This window comes from Barbus barbus (assembly GCF_936440315.1).
Source record: "Barbus barbus genome assembly, chromosome: 13".
NCBI classification, from domain to species: Eukaryota; Metazoa; Chordata; class Actinopteri; order Cypriniformes; family Cyprinidae; genus Barbus; species Barbus barbus.
In genome coordinates, this window is record NC_136741.1 from 9,354,224 (window position 1) to 9,370,623 (window position 16,400).

Below are 16,400 nucleotides of genomic sequence, written 5' to 3' on the forward strand. Positions count from 1 at the left end.
GTGTACATTCCTCATAGATGGATACTGCTGTGATTTAGGTAAAAAACGCATAAATAACTCAATAAATATCAAATGATCTGTATTACTTTCGTAACGTGTTAAGGTTACGAAAGTACCTTAACACGTTAAGGCACACTGAGGCCGAAACTCTAGTCCGAAATTTTCATTCAGTGTGTCATTCACGTTTACACACTGCCTCCGAAACTTTTGTCCGTCATAAAAAATTCTGATCAGGTTCGGTTTTCTGCGTTTTCGCATCAGTAGCATGCATTCTGATTGGATATGATGAGGAATCTGCCACAGGACTTACTGAAACAGTTCTACTCTGCCATCATTGAATCCATCCTCTGCACTTCAATAACTGTCTGGTTCAGCTCAGCTACCAAATCTGACCTCAGAAGACTACGGAGGGTAGTCCGGACTGCTGAGCGAATCATTGGTACAACCCTCCCCACTCTCCAAGAACTGTACTTATCCAGAGTGAGCAAAAAGGCTGGTAAAATCACTCTGGACCCCTCACATCCAGCACACTCCCTCTTTGAACTGTTACCATCTGGTCGACGCTACAGAGCTCTGAGCACCAGAACGACCAGTCACAGGAACAGTTTCTTCCCTCAGGCAATATATCTCATGAACACTCAATAAATAAACGTAGAACACACAACTAATACATTATCCATTCACCACACTCACTTATTTTATTTTTATTTTTCTCATTTCTAATTTGCACATACTTGACCTGTACATACATAGTCGCCTATATTATATATTATATATTGTGTATTTTAAATTTTTTTTGCTGCTTTGTACATTGGTTATTGGCTATTTCCTGTTATTTTGTTTCATTACCTGTGTCCTGTCCTGTTACTGTCTTTCTGTTGCACTGTGGAGCTTCTGTCACTACAACAAATTCCTTGTATGTGTAAACATACTTGGCCAATAAAGCTCATTCTGATTCTGATTCTGATTCTGAATACAAAACACTGAAAAACGCACCCGAAAATTTCGGACTCAGTGTGCAATGACATTGAAAAAAAAAAGAGTGAAAGTTAATTCACTCTTTCCTTACGTTGGGATCAGAAGGAAGGCAACACAAACACTGTTGTTCCACAACTTCACAACTTTCTGAGTAGGCATGCGCATTCGCCTCTCTCATAAACCCTACATGCGCAAATCAATGGGCGGGGCTAAACAGGCAGTGATGTAGAAGCAGTGTTGATCTTCTTCTGCGGAGACTCTGCGTATCCACTCTATTACATCATAGAGAAACTGTCATTTTGGCAGACTGCCTTCAATATAAGCTGTTTTTAGACTAACAACAAAGTTTTGAGTTCTGAAACTTACAAGATGTTTTTATAGTACGATGATCTCTTACATATCAAAAGATCAAGGGAATTTTGGTTTCTCCGTTAATGATCCTTTTTAATTATTGATTTCTATCGGGCTGTGAGGAGATTTTCAACCCGTAAAACAAAAAAACAAAAACAAAAAAAGATACAAAGGGTGCTGTTGTTACAGTCCATCATAGCGCTGGGGTACGTTGTAACAGTAGGTGGGATGGGTTGTAACAAAACATAGACAACACTTTTGTACACACATTTATTTTGTATATAAACACCAAATCCCTGCTTAGCAAATTTAATTTTTAAGCATTTTAAAGCAAACATTTATTCTAAAGCAAATAAGTTGGAAAAAATGATTGAACAAAAATTAATTACATGGGCTAACAATGAAAAGCAACATAGTAGATAGTGTGTGTATGTGTGCATGTTAGTCAAACATACTCAAAATTGTGTCAGTTGTCAGCTTTTATACAGTCTCATTTTCCGCAGGTACTAAATCTGATGAATGAATGACAGGTCAGCATGGTCTTTATCACAATACCCACCCTGTATTGCCCCCCAAGCAAGGAGAACAGCCTCTATTCAATCATCGACAGGCCCTGGTACATATTATTTCAGTGATCTGATGGGCCCAGAGAGGCGTGAAGGACAGAGAAACATCCTATAGGCAAACTCAATACACAGTACAGGACACTCTCTAAAGTGGTGTTACAAAATAGTCTATATTGACTACCGGTATATTGTAATTAGCAAACAGATTTATTTCACTAATGAAAATATACCTCAACCTGATGATATTGACTTTTGCAGACATGAAGTGATACAGTAATGACATTTCATAACCATTGTTTCAAAAGAACAGATACAGTAGTGATGACAGTGAGCCTTCTATAATCTGATTGATAGTTTATAATTTTTAGCAAATAAAAGACCTTTTAGTATAATTCTAAAATGCCTTTTTGTGGTAAAAGCTTCACTGATTTTAAATAAAGTAAACATACGAATAACTTTTAACTAGTCATATTTCAAGATTACTTTATCTTTCTGGATTAAGGCAAATGAAATTTTTACGAGTTATTACAGTATGTCAGGCTTTACAGGATACATTTTTCTAAAGATGATCACGATGAATAGTTTTTACACTTGTTTTCAGCACCAAAATATGTGCAGCAGAGGACTTTGTGCACCATTGCACTAACTTTAAAGAATAATGTGTCCATCTCAACATCTAGAAGCTGTAGTTCCTTTATTCTCAGAGGAACAAAAGGCAACAGCTTGAGTCTGTCTTTCACATAGAGCTTTTGCACTCATGACCTGGACCATAATGCATGAGCACAGTAGAAAACACGACATGCTGCTGATGGTAATGTGATAAATAATTTCCTTGAAGTGATTTACATTTTAGTTTTGAACTGATGTCAGCCACTGGCTTTCGGAAATAGTTCATTAGACTTAGGAACTGTGAAAGTAAATAGTTTGTTGTTGATGCGACAAAGCAGGGGTGTATAATGTACAGGATTATTGTTGCCACCTGAATGAACATTACTGTTACTGCGTCAACATCTCACTCCTTTGCTAAATTTTAGCCTGGCCCACAGAAATAGTTTCCACAGAGTACATGGTGCTTCACAACATTCTAACTATGAAAATTGAGCCCCCATCTCATGTTTGACCATGTTTAAGAAGATCCCCTAGTGGTGCTCAGATATATTTATCTTACGCACCCTGGAGTGCCCTCTGTTGGTAACACATCCTAACACATTCCATCTCCGCTTTACAGAAAACAACGTATAAACAACAAGGACTACTCACATACCATGCTTGGAGCGCCCTCCTTTGGCGAAGCATCATAGCACATTACACAAGCTACAGAATAATGGTCACATTTTGTAACATTCGGAATTCTTTTTATATTTTAGGTGCATGCCTAGAGCGAAGGGTTCTCGAAGAAAAGGGTTCTGTCTCCAGTGCTTATAATAGATCCGCTGGAATGCATGTGTTACGTTGTGGCTGAAAACCCCCCAGCAGCTTCATGTTTTGATGTATAACTGTGTAGAATCCATGTGGCAGATAAACGCTTCCAATTAGAAATTCTCAAAACACACATGGCAAATTAGTCTTTCGGATTAGCTTTATACAATTTAACACCATACTGAACAGCTCTGTTTTGACAAAAATAAAGATATTTTGTATAGAGTGGACTCCCCAGAGACACTGAACATCGGCTCAGTTAGCCGTTCAGTTGACTCGAGATTCATTCTGAACGAATTATTTAGACCGGTTTTGTGATAAATTTCATAGGTGTTCATTAAAGAGATTCTTTTAAAGAAAGATTCGTTCATCACTTTAAGATAAACATCCGGTGCGCATGCGCTGACCATGGGTCATTGGGCGCGCGCATCTGCAGGCGTCTCGTGGATTTTTGACACAACTGCTTACAGTGACATATCTGGAACGTCTGGCTATCCCATACCGATGGGTGAAAGTCTGTCGCTTAAATAACTTCCACTATAATATTTTAAGTAGCATAGATTATTAGCTCACCGTCAGCCTCAGCAAGAAAGGATTCAATTTGACCACAGGAAAGCAACAGGCAAGTTTAAAGCGAAACAACTCGTTCCGTACTTGAATATTAGTGGGGTTATGTGGAAACAACATTAAGAAACTGCGAGATATTATTATACATGAACAAGCAGACGTAGTCATGAGATGTGCGTAAGAGCTGACATTGCACTGGTAGACATTTGAGTTGTGGATAAATGTGAGTGCACTCAGGTACAAGATGCAAGAGCACATGTTTGCAAACTTTGTTGCTATAACGTTAAGTGTTCTGTCAGTTTGATATATTGTTAAAAGTCTATTTCTTATTTAGTATGAGACCCAAGAATAAGAAAATAACAGACTAGATGTGAAAAAAATATATTTGTGTTAATTATGTTTAACTATGCTCATTAGAGTGCATATTTGCCATACAACAATTGGATTTGCTTGGTGCTTCTTTACAGAATCAAAATGTGCAGTCCAGGAAGGTAGTAATTTTTAATCATTGACGGTGTTGGAAATTGGACAAAGGTGAACGCTTACACGCAGAAAATGTCAGCTTGTAGCTGTTTAACACATTGCTGTATTATTATGAAAGTGTCCTCTCTGCCCCCAGTAATAGTTAACACCACACATGCTTTAGGATTTACTGGCTTGTGCAGTCGCTTGGTTGTTACCGGTCTGTGAACACTGCTAAGCCTTCAGCTACTAACTTTGAGAAATCAATGTACCTTTTGTATTTTATACATCATTAAATATTTCAGCTTTACAGCATCATTATTGCTGTAACATGGTGGAAGTGATTACATGCAATGAAAGGACTGAGGATGTTAAGGAGGACATGAGGACTGATGGCAATGGACACACTGTGGAAAACGTCATCCATGAAACCAAGGAAGATCCGGAAAGCCAAACGCAGAAGACCAGAGCCTGGATAGGGTCCGTAGTTTATCTTTGTTTCTATGGCTTCATGGTGCAGCTGAAGCCTGGAGAGCCATTTATCACACCATACCTGCTCAGTGCAGAGAAGAACTTCACTAGAGAACAGGTGTGGTGCTATTCTACTTTTATTCTAATCTTTTTCTAAGTTTGTGGAAGAAAAAAAATGCACATTTAAAATATAAAACAGAAAATCATTCAATCTTGATAAATTATACTGAATTTTTTTATTTATTTTGTAAACATTAAAATGTGAGAGACTGTTTTTCCCAACTACAGTATGTATTTATTTATTTTCCCAATATCTAGTTGACACGTGACACTGAGTTTTCAAACTCTGACACAGCTACTGGGGTCTGGCAAGCCATGTGAATGTGGTCAGGGTTCACATTCCTCCAAAGTGGGTCAGATTTGCTTTGAGGAGGGACTGAAACAATCATGCTGACTTATTATATGTGGATTTATGAACTATAAGATTACTTTTTTTGTAAACGCTTGTAAACCCTCAAATGAATTTGTACTCAGTGTACTGGGTGTGTTTAAATAAGGTTAGTAAAACCATAAAATTAGTCAACCACACGTAGAGAATATCTGTATGGGAATTTTCCACTGTTAAATACGGCAAAATAGATTACAGTAGGTGCCTGTTTTGACTTGTTTTTAGCCCAGTGTTTGTCTCATGGATTAAAACACTTCTGTTTAGCCCACATTCTCTTTCACGTTACATATTTTTATTATGTTTTAGTAAATAAAAGGACGCCTAAAAGCTGTTACATTCTTGTGCCATGCATGTGTCTGATCTGATTAGACAAAACCAAGACACATTATTTCAGTCTTCCTGCTTGGGGAACTAAATGCATGTCTGAGTTATGCATTAGTCAGTGCATTGATCATTTGTTTGGTTTTATTTTTTTCAGGCAATATTTAGCTTGATGCTTTGAAATTTGCATCAAACGTCTTTGATATATTAACAGTCATTACCAATGTTCCCTCTAATTTCTTTTTCTTGTTGAGCAAAACTTTTCTCTATTGGAGCGGACATTTCGGCCACCTGAGCAAAAGCCTTCTTTATACTGTGTAACGCACACACAAAAAAGGGTGTAACTTTTAACTTTAATGTGCTATTTATATTTGATTTGACCCTTGATGTAACTAAATGATGTACATTTTAGGTTACCTATTTTATTTTTTACAGTATAATACACTGCCGTTCAAAAGTTTGGGATCAGTAAAGTTTTTTTTTTTTAAAGAAGTTTCTTATGCTCGTCAAGACTATCTATTTGATAAAGTACTGAATATTATTTCACAAAATAATATTGTGAAATATTATTACAATTTAAAATACAAGTTTTCTTTACTTTAAAGTATAATTTATTCTTGTGAAGCAAAGCTGAATTATCAGCATCATTACTCCTGTCTTCAATGTCACATGATCCTTCAGAAATCATTCTTATATGCTGATTTTTAATCAATGTTGGAAACAGTTGTGCTGCTTAATATTTTTTGGGACCTGTGATGTTTTTGATAAATAAAAAGTTAAAAAGAACCGTGTTTATTCAAAATAGAGATTTTGTGTTACAATATACACTATTCGAAAGTTTGGGGTCAGTCCAAATCCCCCAAAAAATAAAAAATAAATCTTTCTTTTAAAAAAGTTTAAAGAAAGTTAAAGAGACTATTTAGCAAGGATGTGTTAAATGGATAAAATTGATAAGACTTATATTGTTAGAAAATATTTCTATTTTGAATAAATGCTGTTCTTTTTAGCTTTTTATTAATCAAAGAAAAAAGTAAAAGTGAAGTGAAGTGACATTCAGCCAAGTATGGTGACCCATACTCAGAATTCGTGCTCTGCATTTAACCCATCCAACGTGCACACACACAGCAGTGAACACACACACACACCGTGAACACACACCCGGAGCAGTGGGCAGCCATTTATGCTGCAGCGCCCGGGGAGCAGTTGGGGGTTCGGTGCCTTGCTCAAGGGCACCTCAGTCGTGGTATTGAGGGTGGAGAAAGCGCTGGACATTCACTCCCCCCACCTACAATTCCTGCCGGCCGGAGACTCGAACCCGCAACCTTCGGATTACAAGTCCGACTCTCTAACCATTAGGCCACGACTTCCCCAAGGTCTCATTCACGACACGACTTCTAACAGGTCTCATTGTTGTAAATCAGCATATTAGATCAGCAACACTGATAATAAATCAACATTAGAATGATTTCTGAAGGATCATGTGACACTGAAGACTGGAGTAATGATGCAGAAAATTCAGCTTTGCTTTACAGGATTAAATTATATTTTAAATATAACGATTGGAAACCAATATTAGAAATTGCAATAATATTTCACAATATCACAGTTTTTTTTTCTGTATTTTTGAAATAAACACAGCCTTGATGAGCAAGAGACTCCATTAAAAAACAAGGTCATTATAAATTAGGTTTATAATATAGGCCTAACATAGCATTTAAACTGATAGAATAGAATAGAATAGAAAACTGAAGCAAAATTTAAATACTTTAATTAGTTAAATATTAAAAAAAAACATTTTTTTTTTTTTTACAGTGTATGAAGTAGGCTACTGTTTGAACAATACACCCGTGTGTAAATGTCTCTGAGTTTTGTTACCGGTCTGTGCGGTAATCCTCCGCTATTTCCAGCACTTAATCAAGCCTCTCTTAAATACATGAGGGTGCTTTTTTCACATGTCATTGCGTTGGCTCTCGATTTGAACTCTTTCGTCCGCACTCCGCAACCACTGAAGTATTCGATTTCTACAGCGACTCATTTGGCGCACATCATTCTCTTTTTATGAAACCTGTAAACTGCATTCACCGGTTCTAACTCTATAGCGGCACCAGCTCTAGCGGTTTGCCCGAGCATTGCAATTTTTTTGCTTTTTCTAGAATTCAATCAAATGACTTTCCCAATTAATTTTGGCGTGTGCCACGATTAATTGTAACTGCAGTCAGTTACAATTAAACTAGAAGTACAAAGGCCAATGTTACACTTATGCTGTATAATTAATAGTTGTAAATTATCCTCTGTAATGTGAATTATTGTTTTATGTAGATGTAATAATGTTATTCAGTACAAAACATCCTCATATTAGGAATGATGGGCTTTAACATAAGGAAAATACATATTGCAGTCACCCCAAAGATTCACTTTTTAAATGGGCTAAAACTGTACTTCAAAATCAACCCCTTTTCCACATTTTAACAATTATATGAAGTATAATTTGGGATACCATGTGCTCTCCATGTGCACTACCCTCATTTCAGATGACATAAAGAAGGGCTGGGTCATTCTAAACAAAGGGTTAAATTTTTTCACATTGTTCATGCTTTACCTGGGATAAACAATTAAAGTATTTATAATCTGACGTTTTACACTGTACATTCCTCGTGGTGGAGGTAAGTGCATTGTCTGTTATTTTTTATTACGTTTATTGCACGTTGCAATTATCTCTGCTTTGTCTACCCCATGTAATAATGGCTTTCTGTGGTTTTTACAGGTCACCAATGAAATCAACCCAGTCCTCACATATTCTTATATGACCGTGCTGGTGCCTGTCTTTCTGCTGACAGATTACCTACGCTACAAACCTGTGCTGATCCTTCAGAGCTTGAGTCATGTTTCCATTTGGCTCTTGCTGTTTTTGGCAAACTCACTGCTGGAGATGCAGTTTATGGAGTTCTTTTATGGCATCACCATGGCTGCCCGTGTGGCATACTCCTCGTACATTTTCTCACTAGTACCAGCGACTGTTTACCAGCGTGTAGCCAGCTATTCCCGCTCATCTGTGCTCATGGGAGTCTTCACGAGCTCTGTGCTGGGTCAGATATGCGTGTCACTAGGAGATGTATCATACAGGACGTTAAGTGCAGTCTCTCTGGGGTTTGTCACATTTGGGTTTCTCTTGTCCTTCTGCCTGCCATGGCCCAAACGTAGCTTGTTTTTCAACCAAGCACGTCTGGAAGAGGAAAGGAAGGAAGCAGCTCAATCAGAATTGGCCAGAATGAAGCCTGAGGAGAATGATGGCAGTGTGGTAGCACAAGACAGTAACCACAAATCCCCATCCTGGACAAATTCAGTGTTTGTTCAGATGCTGAAAGAGTTAAAACATGTAGTGAAAGTACCCAGTTTAAGGCTTTGGAGCTTGTGGTGGGTGTTCAACTCCACTGGATACTATTTAGTACTATTTTATGTGCACATCCTGTGGAATAAAGTCTACCCTGCCACAGACAACAAACATGTTTACAACGGAGCGGTTGAAGCTGCCTCTACCTTATTAGGTAAGATGAATTTTAGTGTGTCGTAGTTGCCATATTTTCTTTTTAAAATATTTTTTTTTTTTTCTAAAATGGCAAAAATACTGACAATCTCAACCACAGAGTCGGACTTTAAATAAGTAGCATTCACTCTGTTTTCGTAAGCAAATAAATGAACATGTTGTTGGCAGAAGAGCTTACAAGAGACTTTGTTTTCTTGCTCACCAACTGTTCATTAATTTCAGAGTAGATGTCACTTAAAGACTGATTTAGCAATGGTCATGAATATAGATATACAACATTTGATATACAGTCATGGCCAAAAATATCAGCACCCTTGCAATTCTGTCAGAAAATGCAACCCTTCTCTCAGAAAATTGTTCCAATTGCAAATGTTTTGGTATTCACGTGCTTATTGTTTTTGTTTGCACTTCAACAACACAAAAAAAAAAACAAAGAAAAGTCAAACTTGATAATTTCACATATAACTTAAAAATGGACAGGACAAAATTATTAGCACCTTGTCAAAATTGTCAGAAATAATTGCTTTTCAAGCATGTGATGCTCCTGTAATTTGTATTTAGACACACCTGTGGCAAGTAACAGGTGTGGGCAATATAGTAATCACACTTGCAACCAGTTAAAATGGAGAAAAGTTGATTTAGGCTACGTCCACACGAAGACGGGTTTCTCCGTATCCTCCGTAAACACGGAGTCGTCTCAAGAAATATCTGCGTCCACACGGAATCACTGAAACCGACTGAAAACAATGTAGTACACATGCCAGACCAATATGTGGCGCTGTAATTCTGCCACAGAGATACACAAAAAAACTGAAGAAGACTTGGACTATGTGCGTAAACCTTGCGCGCTGAATATAAACTAACACTCAAAGCAGAAGATTTTGCTTTAATAAAACTAATGAGCTCAGTAGGTTCTGCAGCACGAACACAGGCACGTAGTCTGACATTGTTGTTGTTGTTGTCGCTGTTATGTGACGTAGCGGTGTCTGATTAGGGGCGAGACGTGGGCTGATGACGTCATCGTTTCAGAAAATATACGGATTCGCCGTCCACATGAAAACATGAAACCGGCTTCAAAAATGATCGGTTTCACTCTTCGAAAACGCCGGTTTCGTGTGGACGAAACGCCTATACGGTAAAAAATGTATGCGTATACAGAGAAACCCGTCTTCGTGTGGACGGGGCCTTAACCTTTGTGTTGTGTGTCACACTGAGCATGGGGAAAAGAAAGAAGTGTAAAGAGTTGTCTGTGGATTTGAGAGAAAAAATTGTGGAAAAACATGGACAATCTCAAGGTTACAAGTCCATCTCCAGAAATCTTAATGTTCCTGTGTCCACTGTGCGCAATATCATCAAGAGGTTTACAACCTATGGCACTGTAGCTAACCGACGTGGACGGAAGAGCAAAATTAATGAAAAATTACAACAAAGGATTGTTTCGAATGGTGGGTAAAGAACCCCGATTAACTTCCAAACAAATTCAAGCTGATCTGCAGACACAGGGTACAATGTTGTCAGCTCGCACTATCCATTGCCATCTGATTGAAAAGGGACACTATGGTAGGAGACCCAGGAGGACACCACTGGTGACATAAAGGCATAAAAAAGCAAGACTGGAGTTTGCCAAAACTTATGTGACAAAACCACAATCCTTCTGGGAGAACGTACTGTGGACAGATGAGACAAATGTAGAGCTTTTTGGTAAAGGACATCATGGCACTGTTTACAGAAAAAGAAATGAGGCCTTCAGATAAAAGAACACAGTCCCTACGGTCAAACATGGTGGAGGTTCAAAGATGTTTTGGGGTTGCTTTGCTGCTTCTGGCAATGGATGCCTTGACTGTGTGAACGGTATCATGAAATCTGATGATTACCAAAGAATTTTGGGGGCGCAACGTAGTGGCCAGTGTCAGAAAGCTGCGTCTCCACCAGAGGTCATGGGTATTCCAGCAGGACAATGACCCGAAACGCACTTCAAAAAGCACTCAGAAATGGTTACAAACAAAGCGCTGGAGAGTTCTGAAATGGCCAGCAATGAGTCCAGGGGCCTGTTCTTCGTACGTCGCTAACTCTGTTAGCTGGATTTGATTGTTTCACTTGATCTTGGATCATTTGGTTCTTCGAAGCTCATCCTGAACTTGCTGTCATAGCAACAGGTTCATAAGCTTAAACCTGCTCAGGAGCAGGCTTATTTCATGTAAACAGGATTAGATTGCATCTTTTTAAGCAGAATTGATACTTAATTATCTGCCCCAGCCACCGCTACTTTATTTCAAGAGTAACCTACTGCTCTAGGGACAGTAATTAAAATAATAATAATTTAAAAATTAATTTGAAAATAATATAATAATGTTGTGTAATCTATAATACTATAGACAGCCAGTTTTACTCATCAAAAGATTTTATTAGTGATGAAATAATTACTTTATAATTGTATTGGAGTCTTACAAACATGCTATACAGTTCATCTGAGTTGTGCATTAATTTGAGTGGTGACAGATATTATGGGAGTGGCTTGATGGAGCGCAGGAGATGCAGATAACATGATCTTGACTTTTCAAAAACTTTAATCAATGCTGTGATGTAATAAATCTGTTTCAAAGGTAAAAATAAATGAATTGCTAATTACAACATTGAAGTAAAAATGTAAAGCCTGTCGTGAATATAAATAATTGGGAATCATGTAAAAAAACTACAAATAAACGCACGTTTCATTTATCTATTAGTCTATAACATGTACTGTAGTTTTGTTCGTTTGGCTTTTTCCTTATAAAGGTCCAGAAATTTGTCAAGTTTTTTATCAGGTGTCTTTTTTAATTATAGGATGTCATTACGTTGATGTCTTGCCACCAGCCGATCGCTGCATTGCTGATCGTGGTTTTGAGTATCGATACATTTGCCCTTTTCGGGGAACACGAGAACGCGCAGTAATCATAGAAAACTTAATCCAGATATTTTAATCAAATCCACAAATTCATTTGAAGAACCAAATTAGCCAGAGATCAGTTATCAGGATTAGAAGATCTTTCAAATCATCTAAGATTTATTAAGCAAGGTATGAAGAACGGACCCCAGATCTGAATTCCATAGAACACCTGTGGAGAGATCTCAAAACAGCAGTTGGGAGAAGGCATCCTTCAAATCTGAATGACCTGGAGCAGTTTGCAAAAGAAGAGTGGTCCAAAATTCCAGTAGAGGTGTAAGAAACTCTGATTGATTTGTTATTTTTTCCAAAGGAGGTGCTGCCAAATATTAAGTTAAGGGTGCCAATCATTTTTTGGGGGTTCTGTGTGGAATTGTATCAGATTTGACTTGTCTTGTCTGTTTTTTTTTGTGTTGTTCCAAAAAAATAAACGTGAGTGCCAAAACAATTTTCTGAGAGAAGGGTTGCATTTTCTGACTGAATCGCAAGGGTGCTGATATTTTTGGGCATGACTGTACGTTATACGTTAAATGTGACCCTGGACCACAAAACCAGTCATAAGTAGCACAGGTATATTTGTATCAATAGCCAACAATACATTGTATGGGTCAAAATTATCGATTTTTTTATGCCAAAAATTATTAGGATATTAAGTAAAGATCATGTTCCATGAAGATAATTTGTAAATTTCCTACTGTAAATATATAAAAACTGAATTTTTGTTTAGTAATATGCAGTGCTTAGGACAATTTTAAAGGCAATTTTCTCAGTATTTAGATTTTTTGCACTCTCAGATTCCAGATTTTCAAATAGTTGTATCTCGGCCAAATATTGTCCTACCCTAACAAACCATACATCAATGGAACGCTAATTTATAATTTATAATAATTTATAATAATGTATTAATCTCAATTTTGAAAAATGTACCCTTATGACTGGTTTTGCGGTGCACTTTAGCAGACAGACTATTTAAACAGTATTAGATTTTTTGTTGTTGTACTTTTCAATCTCTGTCATGCTCTCACTTAACAAATAGTATAAATTTATAATAACAGACATTTATTAGTTATCGGCCAAAACATGAAAATATTAATCTGCATATTTGCACTGGCCAGAATTTCACTATCAGTGTTCTCAATGGATTTGACAGGTCGTTGTGACCTGCAGTTGTTTTTTTATATGATCTTAAAGTTTGATCTCCACGTGATTTAAAATAGTTAAAGTTTACATCATACAAGATGGTTCACTATTTGGTGAAAACAAGCAAAGTTCATGTTCCTCAACCTTTGAGCTTTGGCATGACACATGCTTGGAAAACACAAAACAACATATAAATCAGGATTGCTTATTCCCTGTTGTAGTTTCTTCCAAGTAAACCCAAAGAACTTAATCAGAGTTGGAGCTAAACACAACAGGAAAGTGTCTCTTCAGAATTAGGAATGAAGATCTCTAGTGTACATGACACAAAAGTAGAAAATGTTTCCAAAAGTTTTTTCAGAACTGTTTACACTATTGTATGAGCAGATTTCGACTTGGTGAGAATAGATGTTTGTTAATCAGCATTGCATGAGTATTGACAATCACACTGCATGTGCTCCGTAGGTGCAATCACATCATTTGCGGCAGGCCATGTGAAAATTCGATGGAATCTTTGGTCTGAACTGGTTATTGGATTGATCACTGCAGCACAGGCCGGTCTATTGCTTCTCATGGGCATCACAGATAACATCTGGGTTTGCTATGTGGCATATGCCCTGTTCAAAGGCTTCTACCAGTTCTTGGTGCCTATCGCTATGTGAGTTATATAAACCTATTGATTTATTTTTATTATTATTTAAAAGATTTTTTAAATGTTTTATCTTATTAAACAACACTGGGACACATTGCATCCAGTGTTTCAAAGTCACTGTGATGTGTATGCACCTGTGAAAACAGCTTATTTCATGGAGAGCAAGAACTTTGCTTTGAAGTTGAAGTTTGTTGTAGTTTGCCACATGAGGAGCTTTTGCTGGAACTAAAACTAAATAACACAAAGAAAAATAAATGCATCAGTTCTCTGTATTTTGTTCCTAAATAACTGATTTCATATTTTTCTTCTCAGTTTCCAGATTGCCTCCTCTCTCACTAAAGAACTGTGTGCTTTAGTGTTTGGAGTGAACACTTTTCTTGGAACAGTGCTGAAAACGATCATCACTATCATTGTAGCAGATAAGAGGGGATTGGCTTTGAATGTTCAGTCTCAGGTGTGTAATTTTATAGATTAACTTCAGTTAATAGTTACACAGAAAAACAGGACCAGTTATGGATACCACCAACTTGTTAATAGAAGAAGAAAGTACAGTAATGTTACAATGCAGAAAGTTTCCCTTTATATTATAATATTACAATGCAGAAAGATTTTGGCCTGATTCTGTTTCTCTCCTTCTCTTGCAGTTTTTTGTTTATTTCTTTTACTTCACTCTGCTGACTGTGATTTATCTGGGCTGTAGTGCCTTTATCATCACATGTCATTACCGCAATCAAAGAGCACAGGAGGAGACTATGGAAGTAGCTATACCCACTGAACTTAATCCCATGACCACGGATGCTAGTGAAGGCACAATAGCACATAATGGAACCAGCATTAAGACATGAGAGTCAAAGAAATTGTGCCTACAGTTGGAGTGTCTCCATCTCTTAAACTGTTACTTCAAAATCAAAACGTTTTATTCTTTTAAGTACGAGTAGCCTTTGTTTTATTTTATGTTTGTTTATGTTTAAACCTCATCAAATTGTAATTGCATTTTGTGAAAAGTAAATATAATTGTTGAGGTTGTCATTAGGATAGAATGCCAATGGAAAATGTAGTCTCGCATTGAGATTTTATCAGATCCTTGATTTTATTGTTTGACATTTCATATGGTTGTCTTTGTTAGGGTGAACAAAGAATGTAAAATAATTTTTGTAAGGAATGTTTGGAAGCGAAACATGGCAAGTTTGGCTTTCTAGCTTCTTATAGGATTAATTTTTGCCTTCAGTTTACCGTGACGGCAGAAGTATTATTTGCAGCTAATTATTGAAATTTAAATAATTACTACTGTACAACCTTTAGCTCCAGTTCTCTAAATTGATTGGCCAAGCAGTTATGAAGGAATGCTGATATTTGTTATATGTCCTTATATCTGGTTATCTGATTGCTGTCCAGTGGAAGATGGGTAGGGTTGGGTGATTTATTTTTATTTTTTTTAACATGAGGACATTTTTTTTTGACAGTGTTTTCTTTAACTCCTGGATAGCTCAGAGTGGGTTTCTGCTCACCAGTAAGCAGGAGTAGGAAATGGAAAACAGTGTTGCTGCTAACGCGGAGTGATAACAGAATGTTATGGAACAGGGATGGGAAATTGCTTCATAAACACTTCAGTCTGTGCATTGCTTGATGACACAGAGTTTGATGCTATAGCGCTTTTGGAAATATTTGCCATTGTCAAAGGAACAAAATATGTGAATGACCATGTTTTGATGGAAATGTAAGTTACTCAGTGTTAACTTTATAGAATGTCTATAAAAGAAATATCACACAAAGCTAATAAGTTTGTTCACAGGATACTTGCTTAGTTCTACTGTATTTTAAAATAATTACTGCTGTTTTTTTTATTATGAATGCTTTATTGTGTGATCACATTAGGAATTCCAGATCATGTCCAATTACAAATAAATTGTTACCAATAAAGTAATTTTCATTTATATGTTTAATTTGTATTTTCTTTTTTGTAAAATTCCAATAGTTTCAAACCAGTACATATGCTTTAATATCCTACAGCACCCAGGGAGCAAGACAAAGCAACTGAGGCAAAGAAAAAAAATCTAAGGAGGATGAAAAACACAAAAATAACACAAAAGATTAAATATGGTCTAGTTATATAGGCTGAAGTGAGGAATCTAGACTTAATTTGAGAGTTTGAGCACCAAAAATTGCCAGTGTAGCAATGATAAAATTAATCTGATATGATCAGATTTTCTGTATTTTAACCAAAGCCTGTTTATTTAGACTGCTGCAAGCTCTACTTTAAATATCACTATATTTACTTTTTATACAAGATTGCTATAGAAAGTCCAGCAGCACTGGGAGGTTTCACTATTTATATCACTGTTTGTTATGCTTATCTGTGTTTGCAGATGGAAACATCATTCCAGGTTACAACTAATTTCTTTTGGTGTATTATGAGCGAGTCATTAAATCATTCACTCAAAAACACATTCATTCAGAAACAAAACCAATGGTTCAATAGATGGAGTGACTAGCAATGTTGGTGTATACTATACACTACCATTCAGACATTTGGGTTATTTCTCAAATAGATATTACAGAAT

At 36.8% G+C, this 16,400-nt stretch overlaps 1 protein-coding gene across 4 annotated transcripts; it reads left to right on the forward strand.

Moving 5' to 3' along the window:
* Positions 1 to 3,722: 3,722 nt before the first annotated feature.
* Positions 3,723 to 15,773, forward strand: LOC306879269 (reduced folate transporter-like). Of its 4 annotated transcripts, none has more exons than XM_079432073.1 (7): positions 3,723 to 3,936; positions 4,349 to 4,415; positions 4,649 to 4,932; positions 8,348 to 9,128; positions 13,653 to 13,845; positions 14,152 to 14,293; positions 14,484 to 15,773. In XM_079432073.1, the coding sequence occupies exons 3-7, from the start codon at positions 4,675 to 4,677 to the stop codon at positions 14,682 to 14,684; spliced, it is 1,575 nt and encodes a 524-aa protein (XP_079288199.1). In that variant the 5' UTR covers positions 3,723 to 3,936; positions 4,349 to 4,415; positions 4,649 to 4,674; the 3' UTR covers positions 14,685 to 15,773. The 4 variants fall into 4 exon arrangements, with proteins under 4 accessions (XP_079288199.1, XP_079288198.1, XP_079288200.1 ...); XM_079432075.1 differs by having other exon boundaries at positions 3,758 to 3,936; positions 4,349 to 4,372; XM_079432072.1 differs by having other exon boundaries at positions 3,725 to 3,936; positions 4,349 to 4,932.
* Positions 15,774 to 16,400: the final 627 nt, after the last annotated feature.

Coding starts and splice junctions, on each gene's coding strand:
- LOC306879269 (XM_079432073.1), top strand. CDS start 4,675: ATGGTGGAAGTGATTACATGCAATGAAAGGACTGAGGATGTTAAGGAG. Junction 4,933..8,347: donor AGAACTTCACTAGAGAACAG/GTGTGGTGCTAT, acceptor TGGTTTTTACAG/GTCACCAATGAAATCAACCC. Junction 9,129..13,652: donor AGCTGCCTCTACCTTATTAG/GTAAGATGAATT, acceptor TGTGCTCCGTAG/GTGCAATCACATCATTTGCG.